This window comes from Crocodylus siamensis, chromosome 6 (assembly GCF_052110815.1).
Source record: "Crocodylus siamensis isolate JL-2025a chromosome 6, ASM5211081v1, whole genome shotgun sequence".
NCBI classification, from domain to species: Eukaryota; Metazoa; Chordata; order Crocodylia; family Crocodylidae; genus Crocodylus; species Crocodylus siamensis.
Window position 1 is genome coordinate 22,008,787 of NC_143400.1, and position 18,562 is coordinate 22,027,348.

General features: G+C 51.8%; 1 protein-coding gene across 1 annotated transcript; it reads right to left on the reverse strand.

The window, feature by feature from the left end:
• Positions 1 to 128: 128 nt before the first annotated feature.
• Positions 129 to 17,865, reverse strand: LOC149861600 (uncharacterized). Its single transcript, XM_090052349.1, has 6 exons — positions 17,585 to 17,865; positions 12,637 to 13,350; positions 12,326 to 12,536; positions 11,802 to 11,891; positions 10,651 to 10,835; positions 129 to 10,163 (listed from the first exon to the last, which is right to left on the reverse strand). The coding sequence occupies exons 1-6, from the start codon at positions 17,588 to 17,590 to the stop codon at positions 8,451 to 8,453; spliced, it is 2,919 nt and encodes a 972-aa protein (XP_089908475.1). The 5' UTR covers positions 17,591 to 17,865; the 3' UTR covers positions 129 to 8,450.
• Positions 17,866 to 18,562: the final 697 nt, after the last annotated feature.

Below are 18,562 nucleotides of genomic sequence, written 5' to 3' on the forward strand. Positions count from 1 at the left end.
AGGGCATTTAAAAGTTAGCACCTGTTGCAATTATACAACTTGTTTTTCTGTGAAAAGTCTGAGAAAATAGCTGATTAGCATACATCCCAAGCAGATCTGAAGCAGGAAGATGCTGGTACTGAGGAGGAGAGTATAGACAGAGGAGGACACAAAGCAGTATGTTCATAAAAACCAGAAACCCGTTGATGAAAAACAAAAGCTTACTGAATTGGTGGCTACGCGACTAAAGGACTATAAATATCACCACCTTGAAAAGAGGAAAAACAAACTGCTTCTTCTCATCCTGAAGACTCAAAAAACATCTGATCTCAAGGAACCAGCCTGCTCTGTGACACCTGGGCAGCTGGCAGAGACGTCTATTCACAGGACTGGTAATATGCATATATAATTTAAATGCTTGCTAAAACCATATCTATATGTATGCCAGTAGCTGATACTTTGTAATGTTCAATAAACCATTTTATTAAGGAACTAAAGCACTCTCATTTGGAGAAATTTAAAAGATTCTCATTTGGAGAAAGAGTAAAGCATATTCTTAAGACAATATCAGTCCTGTTTGCTTGCTCTCTGTCTGCGAGGAGAAGCACCTTCCCTCTTGCTCTGACAGCAAGATGACGCTCCAAAGCACCCAGGACAAAGAGTGCGCAGGGCCACGGTGCTGGACAGGCCTGGCAGTACTGAGAATCGTTTCGGGTGGCCATCAGAAAAACCATCTTGAACAAATGCCATCTTGAAGAGAAAAATCTTTTTGGCCATCTTGAAGAGACCAAACAAAGGCCGTCTTGAAGAGAAAAATAGAGGATGTAAAGGCATTGGATTCTGTATCAATAGAGGACAAAGTAGCAGCAAACTGGGACGTCCTTGATGATGGCCACCCAAGGGCCAGTGAGCAGCCAATGGAGGGAAAGTCACTGCTGGGGAGGTAGGAGCCAAATTCACCTCTAAAGTCACCCCACCATCACCATCTCTATGTTGCTAACCAGAAGTCACCTGCCTTTCATTCCCCCACTGACTCTTGTGCTACTTTCTCCAACTCAGCGAAAGAAATCCCCTGAGCGTGGGGTATTTCCTCCCCCTGAAGGCCCCTGCAGCCCCTCACCCTTCTTTTGAACAAACTGAACAGACTGGGCTCCCTGGTGCTCTTTCTGGAAGACAATTTATGCAGTCCAGGAATCATCTGGCGCCCCTTCCCTGCCCTGTCCCACATTCAACCTCCTTGAACATTGCCAGCAGTTTCCCCATGTTCCCCGTTCCAGTCTCAGGCTCGGTGCCACTGCACTCACTACCTCGCCCCAGGTGGGACAGGCCCGCCACTTGCCTCCTCGCAGGATGCTCCCAGGTTGGAAACCCTTAACGGAGGCTCTGAGCAGATGCAGAAACCTGGGCTGTGTCTGAGAAACTTACTGCTCAAAAGAGGAAATAGCTCCGTTCCTCTATTCACCTCCTTCCGGTCCCACTTTCACGGAGGTGCTCTCCTCGCTCACGGCAGGGCGCTAGCCACAGAACCAACGTCCCCCAAGCACAGCCCGGCCACCTGTCTACACACAGCACAGGCTGGCTCGTGCACCTCTTGTTAGCTTGGGCAAGTTTTATCCCAAGACAAAAGTAGGGAAGAAATCGGGATGGATGGGAAACCCATGCGGCACAAAGCTTCCAGGTGTCAAAAGCAATGGCCGAAAAGGAGCAAATTATTTTAAGCTAGGTGCAACAAAATGGGGACAGTGCCCTCCTGCCCCCTGCCCCAAGCAGCACAAAATCTGAGGTCTCAGAGGAGGCTTGTTGACCCCCAGAGTCCTTCTGGGAACCAAGAAAGGGCTGAAGAGTCAATCCCACCAAAATTACTCATAACCATGCATATAGCTTCATCCCCCTAGCAAGCGTAACAATGAAATACTGATGAGAGCTCAATGATCAGAAAGTATAGCAAAGCATACGCAGCAAATGATGACAATGTATAGAGCATAGACAAGCAAGATGTAGGGGCGCGGATGAATTAATGTTATGCTGAGCACCGCACATTTCTTAGTGCTGTGGGGAGCTGCAAGTAGGATGGTGATGGGAGAGGGACATGCTCTGGAAATGTGTCCGTTTGGGGTGTCAGACTAAAGTGTTCTCAGGAGTCGTATGGGGGCCAGGAAGGGGCAAGCCCAGGGAGGGATCTGTTCAGAAACCTGATCCAATTTAAGGACCACGAGTGGGTTTCAAGAAGCATGCCATAGAAATTAGATGGCAAGGAGAACAGATCAGCCAAGGGGGCAGGGATATCAGGCCCCTGCTGCTCCCCCACCCCAACCGGGTCCCTATTCTTCTCCTGCTTCAGCCTACACCCTTCCACCATCTAATCCTTCTGATGTTCCTGCCACCTACAGTGCTCTTTACCCCGCCACCCGTGGCAATTTTCCAGCCACTCAATGCCCCCCTGCCCCCCTTGCCACAGACCCATCACCATCATCAGTGAGGATGGGAACAGGAGCTGTCGGTAAGTGGTAGGGATTTTCCAAGAAGGTTTTGGGAAATACCACTGGGCATATGCAGTAAGAGGAGGGGGGAAAAACCTTGTAACCTTTTCTCTCTCCCTGCAGAACAGTCGTCCCATCAGAAAAAGGGACCCCAAGGACATAAGTTTAAATTTCAATTTTAAAGGGATAATAAAGGATTATTCTTTTACATTTTTGTGTGTATACAATCAATCTACCCATTGATCGGCAAACGCCTTATAGCTGGCAGCTGCTGGGGATGTGTGTTTGCCTCTTGAACGGGGTGTGGGGGGAGGAAATGGGTTATTTGTGCTGTTCGTGGTGTACACAGTTATGCCATTATGCTACACAAATGGTGATGTTTTGTAATGTTTCACAACATGTATGTGGATGACTCATCACGTGTGTAAGTGCCCTAAGGTTTTATTCTATGCCTCCTAAATTGAAATGGTGGGTTTTTAATTGAAACCTACCATTTTAATGTTTCCATCATGCCATGGCAAGGGGCCTGATCTTTTTATTCTTTTTTTTTTTGTTGGAGCTCGAGCCTGTCTGCAGGTGGCGGGAGAGGGTCAAGCTGATGGCTGTCTCTTGAGCTGTGGGGGGCCCCAGGCCTTCCCTCCACAGCAGCGGTGCACCCTGGGGCTATCTGTGTGGGCTCGTAGCTGGCTGGGGACCACCCCAGCTCAGAGGCAGCACCCAGCCTGATCCAACTGTGCCCTAAGCCCATGCAGAGAGCAGCATCTGGTACCCTTCCAGCAGGTAGGCTTGGGGAACATTTGTATGGGGCTGGGTGCTGCCTCTGAGCTGAGGCTGGCCAGCTGGCTAGCAGCCCACCCAAGGCAGCCCAGGGGGTGCCACTGCTGTGGAGGGAAGGAGTGGGGCTCCTCACATCTCAGGGGCTGCTCAGCTTACCCCCCAGCCCCCAACTGCAGGAAGGCTCTGCTGGAAAAAAAAAGGATCGGGCCCCTCATGGTGCCTGCTGAAAGGAAAACTGGAGAAGGGGCCTATCCTTTTTTATGTAGAGCTGGCCCACCTCTCCCATGGCCAGGAGGTGAGCTGATAGCTGCAATACATCACTGCAAACTAAATTATATCTGGATGTAGTTTAGCTTGCTTTGATGCAAACTCACATACAACCCCTCAACCTTGTGCATGTGTAATGTGTGATGACATTAAGCCACACAAATGACATTTTCATCATGTGTACATCATGATGACCGTCACATGTAGGACTCAACTGTATGAGCAATAATATGCAGCTTCTATTGCCTTCCTGGAAAATGATGTAGCATCAGAAGTACTGCTCTAGTTCCTGGAGGTGGCATCACTGTCCTCACTGAGTGTTATTAATATGTTCTCAGTGTTGAAGTCTCTGCAGCTTTGTCTATCAAAAAGTCATAGCCAAGAGATCCTAACACCAATCTTGTCTAAAATGACCGGCAAAGTTTTAGGCAAGTTTATTGTCTGCAAGCCATGCCCCAAACACAGCTGTGATCTGACAGGCAAGATATTATTCCATGTATTCCAGTGACAAGCTATCACTACAACACCATGTAGGGTCCCCTAGGCCAATACATAGGTCCCATGCTTTCTAATTTTCCTTTTATGCAGTGATCCAAACAAATTCCTTATTACATCCCACAAATATCTTGAATATCTTGAGCCATCTTGCGCTATGGGCTTGCTTCACATCTTGATCTGGGTTCTCTTACAACCTGGACTGGACTGTTCTCCACCTTGCACAGCTACCTCCCACTTCCATCTCCTGATGAGGCGTTCATCCGGCCAACATATTAAGTTCAGCTTTGATCATGAGCTCATACATTGGACCCTTCTGCTAGTCAGGCCTACTTCAGGCAATGCTTTTGTGTGAGTAGTATATATATTGATCAGTATTTCAAGGACGCATACACTGGGACAGTTCTCTTGGTTTGGCTCTTTGTGTGTGGGTGATGTGCTGGTTAAAGCTAAGTCCCAAACCCAAAACTTGCAGGACCTTCTGCCCAACCCAGAACCCAAAAAGGGATCCACAGGTAAAAGTTCTAATACATCAAAGGCTATGGATGTGATCTACGTGGTCCAACAACAGTTGAACAGCGTCCTTGGCTGAGGGAAGACTTACTCATGGGAGGCAGTGCACCATCGTCATCAATCTGTCACCATCCAGATCATAGAGAACACAGTCAATCATGGAAGATCCATAATAAAGTCCTTCAAAACAGTGGATCATGGCTGAGAGGAAGTGAATAGGTGCTGGATGAGATCATAAGTTTTTTGTGTGGGCTTCATTATGCAGGTGTAGATGTTACAAGAGCAGATCAACACTTGCATGGCTTCTCCCAGGAGTGGCCACCAAAGTAGCAGATGGTTAGCTGATGGGTTTTCTCCATTCCAGGGTGGCTAGCTAACAGGAAGTCATGGCATTAACATAGTATCCCTAGGGTCTGGCTGAACCTAGGAGCATGCAAATCTTACCCTTAGTGAAAACAACCCCATGCTGGACTTCAGGAAGTGGTCAGGTGAAGGCAGCCTGCTCTTCAAGAGGAACTTCTTCCCAGGTGGTGGCTGAGACTGCAGCACCATTGGCCAGGTGGTGCGAGGATGTTGTGTGGCTTCAAAAGGGGCTAGGCTTCAATGGTTCCTGTGCCCAGTTAGCATCATATTCCACCTTCTTGGAGACAGTATCCACCTCCCCATTTCTATGTGATCTGAAAATATTGGAGTGAAACATGGAAAGGGCCAACCCCAGTGAAGCTGTCTCAACAGGAAGTCATGGCATAAACATAGGGTCATGGATCTGGCTGGACCTAGGAACATGTAAATCTTACCCTTAGTAAAGAATACCCCATCTTGGACTTGAGGAAGTCATCACATGAAGGCAGCCTGCTCTTCAAGAGGAACTTCTTCCCAGGTGGTGGCTGAGACTGCAGCACTATTGGCAAGATGTTGCAAGGAAGTTGCGTGGCTTCAAAAGGGGCTACATTCCAATGGTTCCTGCGCCCGGTTAGCATCATATTCCACTTTCTGAGAAAGCGTATCCGCCTCCACATTTCTATGTTACCTGAACATCAAGTGGGACAAGGAAAAGCTGTCTCTTGTTTAGTGCTTTGGCCACACATAGATATGCTCGTGCATTGTGAATGTAATTTGTGTAAGAGCATGAGGAATCAGGGCAGTCTTCAGAGCTGTGGTCACTGGGCGTTTGGACTGCAACTCCAGAAAACCCTGGGGCTGGAGGCAAGGGGAAAAAGAAGAGTAAGTGGAGGCTGGAGATCCCACCGGCTCAGTCAGCCAGGACTGTGGACTAAAGGAGCTGGAATCACACTTGGGAGCAGCTGCAGCTGTTTGATTGCTAATGCAATTAAAACCTTGTTTGGGGAACACTTCTGGAGGTGTAAGGGGGTGGCAGGGAATTAAGGTGTTGAGTGTTTGTTACCACGATGATGCTGTTTCTTTACATTTTACCTCGCCCTCCGTGTGACCTGTTGACTTGCAACCCTAACCTGTATGCTTTTTTATATACAAGTGGGAATTCCCCCTTGCTGCTTGTACCAAATTCTGGCCTCCAAGTTAGCAACTGGACTGTTGTCATCCGTAAGAACCTGTACTTTGTGTCATGGATCTTCAGGTATTGCCATTTCCCAAAAGCCACTCTTATGTGCATGAGTTGACAGGTCAGGCTCTCAAGGTTTCTCTTCTCCTGAGGTGAGTTTGCAGGAAAAGAAGATGCAGGGATGCAGGATTTGGTCTGTGCCCTGCCATGGAGAGCACCACACCTGTTACAGTGGTGGATGCATCCATTTCTACTATGAATGGAAAGGCAGGGTCTGGATACTTTAGCATAGAAGCAGAGGCCAGGGCCCATTTCAGACATTCAAAGGTTAACTGGGCTTCCACAGACCAGTAAACCTTTACTTAGTAGTGTGGGGAGAGGCCTAAGGAGATTTACCAATCAACCTGACACAGGCTACTAGATGTGGAAAGTGCAGCTGGGCTCTAAATCACCTCTAACTTCCCCCTGCTCAGCACTGCTTTGGGTCTCCGCAATCTGAACCAAGGGGAGAGAAATCAAAAGGGAAGATCTACTGGCCTTATCCCTCCTGGTGGGAATACCATCATCCAACAGGGACTGGACTGTAGCATGGCTGTGGCCAACGGTGTAATAGAGACCTGACTTTATCACCAGGGTCCCCAGCTGGACTTCCCCATGTTCTCAGTCACTTTCTGGAGCTGCTGTGGGGGAGAAGCAGGCAGCAGAGGTCTTGGTGGTCTTAGGTGTCTCCCTGCGCTCCTACTCAACCCTGCTCAGGGCCCTGACAACAAAAGCTAGCGCATCTATTTTCTAAAGCACCACTCTTTTCTCCATAAGACTCTGTCACAGAAACACAGTCGCAGCTGCATTCAAGAGGAAGGCTTGAAAGTCAGGCATTGTGAAGAGACATCAGGGGACCTTAACTGATCTGATCGGCAACCATGGTCCCCTCTTGATAAAGGGTGGTTAAGATTTCTGTTCCTTTGACACACACTCCCTCACCTACATACATTGCCGCCAACTCAGCCGCCCCCTAGATATTCAACAAGTAATGGGTACATTCAAAATGTGTCGGAAAACCTCCCATTTCCTCCCTTTTTTCCGTGGCCACCTCCAACGAGACAAACCAGCCCTCCTGCCAAAAAACAGGTTCATTCAGAAGTCACAAGGTTATTTTCTTAAACTGTAATACAGGGAAAAGAAGGGAGCATTTTTATACACTGTGGGGTACCAGCAAAAAGGACAATTATGGAGACGAATGAGTGTGCTCCAGGGTGGGTTATTATTAACCACTTGGAGCAGCCCCTACAGGCACTCATGGAGTCAAACGGCTTTGGCACAAGCAGGGTAGCCTCAGTATTCCCTGTGGGAGATTACAACGTGCTGCATTTCACTTACAGGATGCCTTCATCCTTCCCCACCCACAGAAGAGGCAGGACCTGTCACAGCCAACACCTCCTTTACCCCTACTATCTCATTTAGCCCAGGAAAGAGACTCCCCCTGGCTAGAGGTTCATTTAAAAGGGTAGGGTCCTTGCTGCACAGCAGGACACGGGTGTAATGCCTCAAGTGTGACCAGCTCCTGCTCCTGAGGGTCCAAAACAACCCCAGGATTGCAGTGAATATTCTGGAAAAGGAAGGGACTGGGAAATCACAGTCCGATCTGCCCTGGAAAGGGTTCTGGGCCCTGGTCTGTTCCCATTTCACAGCTCTTGAGATGACGTAGATTCCAACCACAGGGATACCATGTTAAGTTGTGGGGCTTAATTACCAAGGACCATGTTATAGAGAACAGCATGAAGGGAAGGAAGGCAGCAGACAGCTGGCACCTGGTGGTGCAGAGTTGTGACAAGGGACTGAGAGCAAAACCTGCCAAACTGGGCTCATGGGGTGGTAGTAGCAACTTTTTGCAAACCTAAATGGGCATGTGCAAGCCTGGGAGAAAGTGTAATGTGGTGGGGAGGAAAGGCAAGGTCAGGGTGTAGGGCCAGGAATGCTACTCCAGCAAAAAATGATTCATGAAACTCGTGTACCAGAACCCTGAGAGCAGGATGGAGGAAAAAGCTGGAAGTCAGCCAAAGTGAATCCCTGGGTGTCATTTGGAGCCAGCTGTTTCGGAAAGCATGTTCTCTCCCCCTAGGAGCACTGACTGCTTTAAAAGAACGATGGGGATGACAAAGGCCCCAAGGCAAAGATCATCTGCTCACAGGTTCCCCCAGCAGCTGGGCTGGCCTCAGCCTGAGATGTTTCCTTTTAACCCCACTAAACCCTGGGGGTCAGCCTCTGTGCCCTTTGGGTTCTGCAGTGCCCTAAAATGGGTGAACGATAGGTGAACTCTTGCTGCAGTCCACTAGCATGAGGCTGTTTGCCTGGATGCAGACACTGGAGGGTGTAGAGCAGGAAAATGTCCTCAAGCCCTTCCTGCATTGCTGGCAGCATTATGGATGCTCCTGGATGCCGATGCAGTGGTGCTGGACCAGTTTGGAGAAGTAGGGAAAGCACTTTCCACACTCCAAGCATCGGTGTGGTTTCTTCTGTCTGTGGATGAGCTGGTGCTGTGCCAGGTTGGAGGATCGGGAGAAGCTCTTCCCACACTCTGGGCACTGATGTGGCTTCTCCCCTGTGTGGCTGAGATGGTGCTGAGACAGGGTGGAGGAGTGAGCAAAGCTCTTCCCACACACTGAGCACTGAAATGGCTTGTCCCCCGTGTGGACAAGCTGGTGCCGAACCAGGTTGGAGGACTGACTGAAGCTCTTCCCACACTCCGAACACTGATGTGGCTTCTCCCCTATGTGGATAAGCTGGTGCCGCGTCAGGTTAGAGGATTGGGTAAAGCTCTTCCCACACTCTGAGCACCGATGTGGCTTCTCCTCTGTGTGAATGACCTTGTGCCGGGCCAGGTGGGAGGATCGAGTGAAACTCTTCCCACACTCTGAGCACTGATGTGGCTTCTCCCCAGTATGGATGAGTCGATGTTCGGTCAGGTGGGAAGACAGTTTGAAGCTCTTCCCACACTCTGAGCACTGATATGGCTTCTCCCCTCTGTGGATAAGTTGGTGCTGGGCCAGGCTGGAGGATTGGGTGAAGCTTTTTCCACACTCTGAGCACTGATGTGGCTTGTCTTCTGTGTGACTGACCTTCTGCTGGGCCAGGTGGGAGGACTGAGTAAAGCTCTTTCCAGACTCCAAGAACTTATGTGGAATCTCCCCTGTGTGGATGAGCCTGTGGTTGGTCAGGTTGGAGGACAGGGTGAAGCTCTTCCCACACTCTGAGTATCGATATGGCTTCTCTTCTGTGTGGATACGTTGGTGCCGAACCAGGCGGGAGGACTGATTGAAGCTTTTCCCACACTCTGAGCACTGATACGGCTTCTCCCCTGTGTGGATGAGCCAGTGCCGGACCAGGTGGGAGAACTGGGTGAAGCTCTTCCCACACTCTGAGCACTGATATGGCTTCTCCCCTGTGTGGATGAGCCGGTGTCTGGTCAGGTTGGAGGACAGGTTGAAGCTCTTCCCACAGTCTGAGCATCGATATGGCTTCTCTTCTGTGTGGATACGTTGGTGCTGAACCAGGTGCGAGGAGTGAGTGAAGCTCTTCCCACACTCCGAGCACTGATATGGCTTCTCCTCTTTGTGGATGAGCCGGTGTTGGGACAGGTTGGAGGAGCAGGTGAAGCTCTTCCCACACTCCGTGCACTGATGTGGCTTCTCCCCTGTGTGAGTGAGCCGATGTCTGGTCAGGTTGGAGGACAGTTTGAAGCTCTTCCCGCACTCTGAGCACTGATATGGCTTCTCCCCTGTGTGGATACGTTGGTGCTGAGCCAGGCGGGAGGAGTGAGTGAAGCTCTTCCCACACTCCGAGCACTGATATGGCTTCTCCTCTTTGTGGATGAGCCAGTGTTGTGTCAGGCTGGAGGAGAGGTTGAAGCTCTTCCCACACTCTGAGCACTTATGTGGCTTCTTCCTTGTGTGCATGCACCAGTGCCTGGCCAAGTTGAAGCGCTGCTTGAAGCTCTTCCCACACCTCATGCAGCAGTGTGACTGCTCCCCCCTCTGCACACACTGGTGCTGGGACAGATCTTGCCAGGAGATGAAGATCTTCCTGCACTGAGTGCAGCGGTGTGTCTTCCTCCCCAGGTGGAAACGTCGCTCCTGAGACAACAAGAAGAAATGGGTGAAGGTCTTACCACACATGGCACAGCAGTATTGAAGCTTCCCCCCTGTGCACATGTACGTGCTTGACTTGGTCTGATGGGTGCACCAAGCTCTTCACCCATTTGGTAAAGTGGTGGGGGAGCTCTCCAGAATGGATCAGTCCATGAGCAACCAGGGGAGAGTGGCAGCTAAAGCTGTTCCTACACTTCATGCATACACATGGATGCTCCCCAGTGTGCCTTATCCAGAGAACAGCCAGGAGTGATGGGCAGTTAAAGGTTTTCCTGATCTTGGGGCAATGGAAGGCTCTGCCTCTGTACTTGGAAGTGAGCTCTTGCTTCCAACTGAAGCCCTCCTTATTGCCTTAGTTTGCCTTTTTCCAGCAGCTCTTTAGGTCTCTCAGCTCCACAAAGTCTCCCCTGCACCCAACGCTCTGTATGGGCTCTGCCCCTTCACCACTTTCATGCTCAACTGGAGCTGGTACCTGGTTCACTGCTACATTCTCCTTCTGCTTTCCGGGCCTCCCCTGCCTCTTGTGCCATGGCTCCTTCTCAAGTCTCAGGGAGTCCGTCTTGCCCAAACTGCCTAGGGAAGTCCGTGGTGGCTCCAGGTCTGCAGGCCCTTCTGCAGGAGGCTGATCCTCAGCTCCACTCAGCAGCCAGGCACCTCCTGCATGGGGAAGAGAAACTCCAGATTAGTATCCATCCTGTTGGTAAAGGGAAACACTGCTATTCGTTCTGCTGAGATGGGCCTTGGAGCAGGCCTGGATCTTGGCACTTGTGTTCCCTCAAGAAAACAAGGCCTTCCTGCCAAAACCCCAAGAGGTGGGGGTGATGGAGGGGCAGGTCCCTGTGCTGGGCTAATGCTCCCTACTCGGTGGAGTTCAGAGCCAGACTCTTAGAGTTTTCAGCCCAGCTGTCAGCACCCATCAGGCCATGCTAGGAAAAGGAGATGTGGGACTTGTGCATTAAGCTTGCAAAGAACATTTTCCCTACTACAGCATTGGTCTAATAAAACCTATCCCATCTACCCAAAGAACCGTCCCTACCTATGCCCTTAGACCAACTCAGCTACAGCCAAAAGCCTCTTAGGACCATACATGAATGGCTTCATGCTCTAATTGACTGAGCAGGAGGAGAGGATTAAGAGCTTTGGCTCTGTCTTCTGAAAGGAGCAGGGTTGTTTCCCGCCTGCTACCAGGCCCAGGTCTGGTGCAAGGAGTGAGTCCGTGGCGCTTTCCTCTGCTGATGGGTCCCAGGTGGGCTCCCTGCCACAGGAGTCTGCACCAGGTTTAAGGCCTTGGCATGAACCCAGACCAGGACTGTGTTCTGAGTCTCAGGTCTTGTGACACTCAGGGCCCCAGAGACAAAACAGGAAGGGGGCAATTCTCATGCAAAGCAAGGGGTATTCACTTCCCTCCACAACCTGAAAGCTTCTGAATCCTACCCATGCCTAGGAGCCATTTAATGCAGCCTGAGACCATGATGAAACACTTCTTGGCTTCCAGGGGCACTGTGAGAACAAGAACCGCTGATCTGTTGCAGCACTGACCCCATCAAAATGCTGTGGCAGAGAGATTTCTCCACTGAGGGACGGTGCCTCTTGACTGGAAAGGGTCGAGCCAGCGCTCCTTACCTGCTCCTGGGGAAGGGCCTTGTCTGGGGCACCAGCCTGAGGAGCTTTTGTCTGCTGACCACTCCCAGGTCTCCTCTGTTTTGGGGGAATCTGCAAGACAAAAGACCTGGGTTAACTGTCCGAACCAGCCAGAGACCAATGGGGATTCTCTTTCCCCATCACCTTTACCAGATCCTTATTGGGCACAGGGGGCTCACAGGGTCATGAAAAAGGGGTGATTGAACATTGACTGTTGGGACATGAATAAGGACACTGATTGTTACTGTGGGAGCGCAACAAGGCCCAAGCAAGATGAACCCTCTTTCTGCTGGATGCTGCACACATCCAGTGAGAAAGATCAGGGCTCCTCAGCCTGGGAGCTGCCCACCTGCAAAGGCCAGAGCTCTGTCCCAGCCCAGCCATACAGTTACAAATATTGCAGAACTGTCACAGGCACAGGCAGACATTTGAGTCTCTCTGTCTGCATGTAGGACAGCCATTCAAGTCACCCAGACCCAAGATCAGGCCTCCATCCTGTACCTTACCTGACTCCTGCTGGGGTGGGGACTCCTCTTTGGGGACTCGAGCTGGATTGTCCTGAGGCCCTGGGGCTTCCCTTTGTCCTGCCTCCTCCAGAGGCCTGTCTGGATGATAGGCCTTGGGGTGCTCCATCCAGGTATCAGCATGTTTCTGCAGTGCCCCAGTAGGCTGCATCTTGTCCAAGGACACCTCTTCAACCTTAACACTCATCGTGATCTAGGAATGAGATAAATATGTCATTGCGGAGCCAGTACCTGGGAGAGACGGTGCTGGGAGGGAACGCTGTGCAAGCAGATGAAGATGGGAACACTCTTACATGCAGCTTCTCGTCCTCCTCCTGCCTCAGCTGAAACCCCTCGGCCAGAGCCACGGCCTCAGGGCAGGTCTCCACGCCGCACCCCCACTCCCAGCTCTGCATCTCCTGGGGCAGGATGGCCAGGAACTGCTCCAGCACCACCAGCTCCAGGATCTGCTCCTTGCTGCGGCGCTGGGGCTCCAGCCAGCGCCAGCAGAGCTCTTGCAAGATGCTGCAAACCTTTCGCGGCCCCTCAGCCTCCTGGTAGCGGAGGCCCCGGAAGCGCTGGCGCCAGGTCTCTGGAGCGGGGATGTTGTGCCCCGGTGCCGGCTGGGGGGTCTCCGACGAAACCTCAGGCTCAGGCAGGGGCTGCACGGCCTGATTCACCTCCTGCTCCCGAATCTCACAGCCTTGCACCAGCTCCTCCTGCAGTTGCTGCTTTACTGCCTGTGGTGTTGACCACCTCGGGGACTCCCCACCAGTGCTAGCATGGACAACAAGAGGCACTTGTGCTGCCCCCACAGCTCCTTCCTGGAGACCTCCTGGGTCCTGCTCCTCTAGCATCCCCTCAGTCTTCACCATGGCTGCAAAGGGAAGGTCCACAGCTGCCACGGGCTCCAGTGCAGCTGCCATTGTCTGCTCTAGGAGAGGCCTCACCCAGCCGGGGGCCTGGGCTCTCGCTCTCCCTGCACGAATGCACCACGCCTGCTGACCAGGCCTAGTCTCCGGGGCCACCTGTGGGAAAGGACACAGCACAGACTTCACCATGTGATGGGAGACCCGGGACCATGATCCTGCCCCAGCCCTGATGCCCCCAACTATCCCCCACTCAGAGCAGCCTCAGGGTCACTTTCTCTTCCCTTTGTGCCCTGACCCAGGATGCAGGGACTGGGCTGGCTCCAAAAATGTCTGTCCCCACAGCTGTCGCCTGCAGACACCTGTCTGGCACTAAGACTGGCTCCCCCATCGTCCCTCATGTGGTCCCAGAGCCCTGACTCCCTTCCTCCACAGCATCCATACAGGACACAGCTCCTCCTCCAGCACCCCTTCCTGGCCCGACAGCCTCTCCTGCCATGTCCTGCCGGTCCTAGGGTCCCTCTCCCATCTCCCACCCATGCCCTGCAGGCTTGTCCCTGCACCTCCTGCCTCCCGGGGCAAATGCCCCCTGACCCCCAAGGACACCACCACCATGCCCCACAGCTCAGAGTCCCTTTCCCAGGCAAGACTTGGACAAAGCCCCCTGGTGCCCCCGATCTTACTTGGGGTCTGCCCACCCCGTCCCAGCCCCACTGAAGAGGGGGCTGTGGGGTGACTGTCTCCCAGGCAGAGTCTGGGTTCTGGCCATGCAGAAGGGAAGGGTCAGAGTCAGGGGGAGGCAGGACTTGGGAGCTGCTACCGTCTGGGCTGGGGTGTGAGGGATCTTGAGCTGCATGTGAAGGCTGCAGGCCGGTGGCAGCTGTCGATGTGGGTGAGGATGGCCGGCATCTCCCAGGGGTGTCCGTGCAGGGTGCAGGCAGGGCAGGAGCCAGGAGGGGCTGCGAGGGGTGAGTGAGCATGGGTGGGGTCTGTCTGTGGTGTGGATGAGGGAGGGTTGTAGGTGGGGAGGGCAGGTAGTCGAGGGGTCTGTCTCTGCTGGCAGGGGCAGAGCGCAGTGGTGCCAGGCTGCAGGGTTTGCACACCAAGACCTGCAGCTCCTGCTGCTGCCACCCAGGTGGGGTGACACTTCTCCCAGGAGAGGAGGGGCAGCAAGGTCCTTGGCCTGCTTCTGTGTCACAGGGTCCCTGCGGGAGCTGCCCCAGTTGTGCTGGAGCTGAGACTGGGGCAATCAGCTCCCAGCCAGTGCAGGGGGCAGCAGGCTGATGTGGGGGGTGGGGCAGGCTGCTGGGTGGAACTGGTAGACCATGGGGGATTTGGGGGGTGGAGGAGTGGGGCTGTATATGAGACAGCTGAGGGGGGGCTGTGGGGCTTGGCAGGGGCTCTGAGGGCAATGATTTATAGACAAGTGGGTGCTATGGGGTTGGGGAGCCCTGGGATTGGGGTGTAGCAAACCCCAGCAGTGTCAGGCACAATAACTACAGTAGACAAGGCTTTTATATAGAGTGTCATAGGGATTAAGGTCACAGGCAATGGACCAGAGGGAAGGGGCACATACAGGTTAACAGACAAGGGTCTTTGGGGTAGACGTGATATCTTTTATTACACCAACTAAATATGTGGAAATATTGTTGTTTGTAAGCTTTTGGGTACAAACACCCTTCTTCAGGCACAGAGAGAGTCTGCTGGTGCTCTGTGCTCTGCTCGGTAGAACAGAAGCCAGTATGATAGAGGTGCACCGATATATCGGTCCATACCGTATTGGCACCGATAAAAGGAAAATTGACATGATTGGCAATTGGGGTTTTTTGATGATGTGGCTGATAATGTCACCGATAAATATCGTGTGCATGCAAGCAACTTCAGCATACATGCAAACAGGAATGCAGCCCGGCAGCTTGGATAGTAGCGTCTGGCCAGTAAGTCTGAGGGGGAAGGAGCATAGGGGAGCGCAAGGGCATGCGATGGCAGATTGAGGCCCCATGCGAGGGAGGGAGTGGGACAGGGGTAGAGGAAGGGGATGATGATGACTCGTTTGGGGGGCGCAGGAGTGGGGAGGGGGGAAACTAAGTCCCCATCACTGCGAGCAACCAGGGAAGAGACAGGTGTAGCTCACCCAATAGCCCCCTGTAACCTAGGTTTCCACAGTTGAAACCTGATATTTCATTAGTTATAGTACCCAATGAATCAAACCTAAAACCCCTCGTCACCCAGACCAAGTTTTGTTCCAGACACATCAGACTTTCCACAAAACTTAAAAAACCATAGACCACCTTCCCAGCAGTACTCTCCTAGCCACCATGGATGTTACCAGCTTACATACCAACATCCCAAACCACTATGGCATCCAAGCTTGCCTTACATATCTACAAGAGTGAGATTATAACTTCAAGTACAGACCTAGGGATATTACTGACATTATACACTTCATCCTCACACACAACTTCATTTTCAATAGCCAACGCTTCCTCCAGACCATGGGCACAGCCATGGGCACCAAAATGCCCCTATGATATGCCAACCTTTTATGGTCCACCTGCAAGAAGAATTCCTCAAGAACTGCACCATCAAACCTATGCTATACTTAAGATATATAGGTGATATCTTCATCATTTGGACCAAAAACCTGCAGTCTCTGATTGATTTCCATCACAAATTCACTAACCATCACCCCCCCATCAGACTATTTCTTGAATAGTCCAGCACCAGCATTTCCTTTTTAGACGCTATGATCAACATCCAGAACGGTAAAATACAAACCACCATATATGAGGAACCTGCAGTCAAAAAGAAAATCCCCACAAATCCTACACCACTAGTTATGATATACCAGCCCTCCCTGGACCCTATACGGTACATCCTCAAACAATTACAACCCATAATAGAAGAAAACCCTATAGTTAGAGAAATCTTCCCAGAACCACCCATCCCAGCCTTTAGATAAGCACCAGACCTCGCCAACCTCATCACCAGAAGCAAATTCCTATGGCCCAAAGCACACCGAATGGATCCAGGCTGTGCCAGGATAAAAAATGTAAAACCTGCCAACACCACCCCCCCCCCAACAATCACTACACCCCACAGCAGAGCCATCACCATCCCTGGGTCTCACACCTGCACCTCCAGAAATGTAATATATCTAATTCACTACACAAAATGTCCAGATGGAAAATACGCACTTGTTGTTTGGATTTTCCTGCATACCAGAATGAGCACGCAAGGAAAAGCTATCAAAGACAAGAATACCCAGTTACCTGTGGGTGCCCGCTTCTCCCAAGACAACCACTCTCTCTCCAATCTTTCAATTTTAATCCTCAAAGGGAATTTACAAAACACCTTTCAGAGATTAGCCTGTGAACTTCACTTCATAAATCTACTGGAATCAAAAAAATCATGGACTAAATATCTGATACCACCAGGGAAGAAATCCCACTTCCTTTGTGATTTCTTAGTTGGTCTAATAAAAGGTAACATCTTGGAACCAAGAGTTTTAGAGTTTTGCATTTCTTTGTTTCAGACCAACACAGCTACCAAATACATCCCTGAAAACTGGAAGATGCCAAATTTTAGTTGATTTTGGAAAAATAAACTTCATAGCTAAACAACAAAGAAAGATGTGTACCCCTCCCTGCCTTTCTGCCATCTGACACCACCAGAGAAGGAATCCTGCCTCATCTGCACATCAAAGAGCAAGTCACACAAAGGAACTCTCATGGGCCCAGAGGAACTGACACCCACCCTCAGGTTCTCCCGTGGAAAATTAAGTTTATTTTCTACCTATGGGGACTTTTACCATCTTTAGTTTTCCCTAAGCCTAAACAAAGGTGCATGCACCTGAAAGCTTGCAAAGAAAAATACTTTTCTTGCGATTTCTTAGCTGTTCTAATCATAGGCTGCAGAATGGGGTGAGCCACCCGGGCCATGCCCCGACCAACTTTTAGCACATTAATTTAGCTAGCTATACAGTTAAAAAATAGCTATACAGTTTTAACCTGACTGACAATTGTGCATTTGTGGGTTACGTTAATGAACATGGTAAATGCTGCTTGGACCGTGGCCCAGGTGACCCACCCCGTTCTGTGACCTACAGGTCTAATAAAAGGTATCATCTCTGAACCAACACCTTTACAGTTTTGCATTTCTTTTTGTCTTAGACTAACAGGGCTACCAAACACATCCCTGGGCAAACACAGACATTGGATTCATGGCACAATCTAACTTGCCCGCCAGCTGCTAACCCCAGGTGACCAGTCTGCATTTCACCAGCTACAGTCTATCACCAGTGCCCCCTTCCCCCAACCCCAACCTCTCTCCCGCAGCTATTGTCTCTCCTTCCCTGGCATCCTCACTGCCACGCATCTGCATTTTCACAGACCTGCATTTTGCATGTTGGCAGCTCTTCCACCCGGGAGGGCACACAAGCACCAGCAGGCTCTCTCCGTGCTGGGAGAAGGGCGCTTGTGCCCGGAAGCTTGCAGAGAACAAACGTCCCCACTGTTTAGCTGGTCTGATACAAGATATCGCCTCTCCCCGGCGAGCCGTGTCTGCCGGCGTGCTCAGCCCAACGCGGCTGCGACCTGCACCCCGGGACGCAGGGAAACAAGCGCCCGACCAGAGCGGCATACACTCACAGGGCGGGCGCCAGGCAGCGCTCAGCACCGCGGCAACGCAGCCCGCCCCGGGCGGTGAGCTCGCCGCCGCTTCCGGCCGCTTGGCGGTCGGGTGACGTCACTTCCTCTTCCTGCTTCCGGTGCCTCTGGGATCTGTAGTCCGGGTCGCGGCCGGCGGGCCCCGCGGGGGCGTCGCCTCGTGTTACTCTCCTACCCCGTTTCCAGCAACACAACCCATGCGCTACAAGGCGCCGTCTGCCAGGCGCTGCCCTGCCGCCGGGCCTCGGGCGGAAAGGCAGGCCTGAGACATCGGCGTTGGCATCACCCAGGGGACACGGGTTAAGAAAAAAGTCTGGTTCTCCGTAAACAGTTTTCGGTAAAAAAAAAATGATTGGGTCGACCAGAATCCTTGACTGCGCAGCAATGGGTTTCCACGGCGCTGCCCGCTCCAGCTTAGGGGCCCTACCCGTTCGAACACCCCGATGCCTAGGGGGACCACCCTGCTAAACTGTAAAGGTGGGGCACACGCCCACCCGCCCACCCCCACCACCTGGGAAGGGACCCTGCAGATCTGGTCTGACCCCCTGCCCTGTGCAGGAGAGAAAACTGGGCGCAAATGACCCCAGCCAGGTAAACGTCCAGCCTCTTACAGACCCCCAGGGCAGGAGCTGGCACCACTTCCTTTGGAAGTTGGTTCCAGATCCTAGCCACCCTGACCGTGATGTCGCGCCTCCTGATATCTA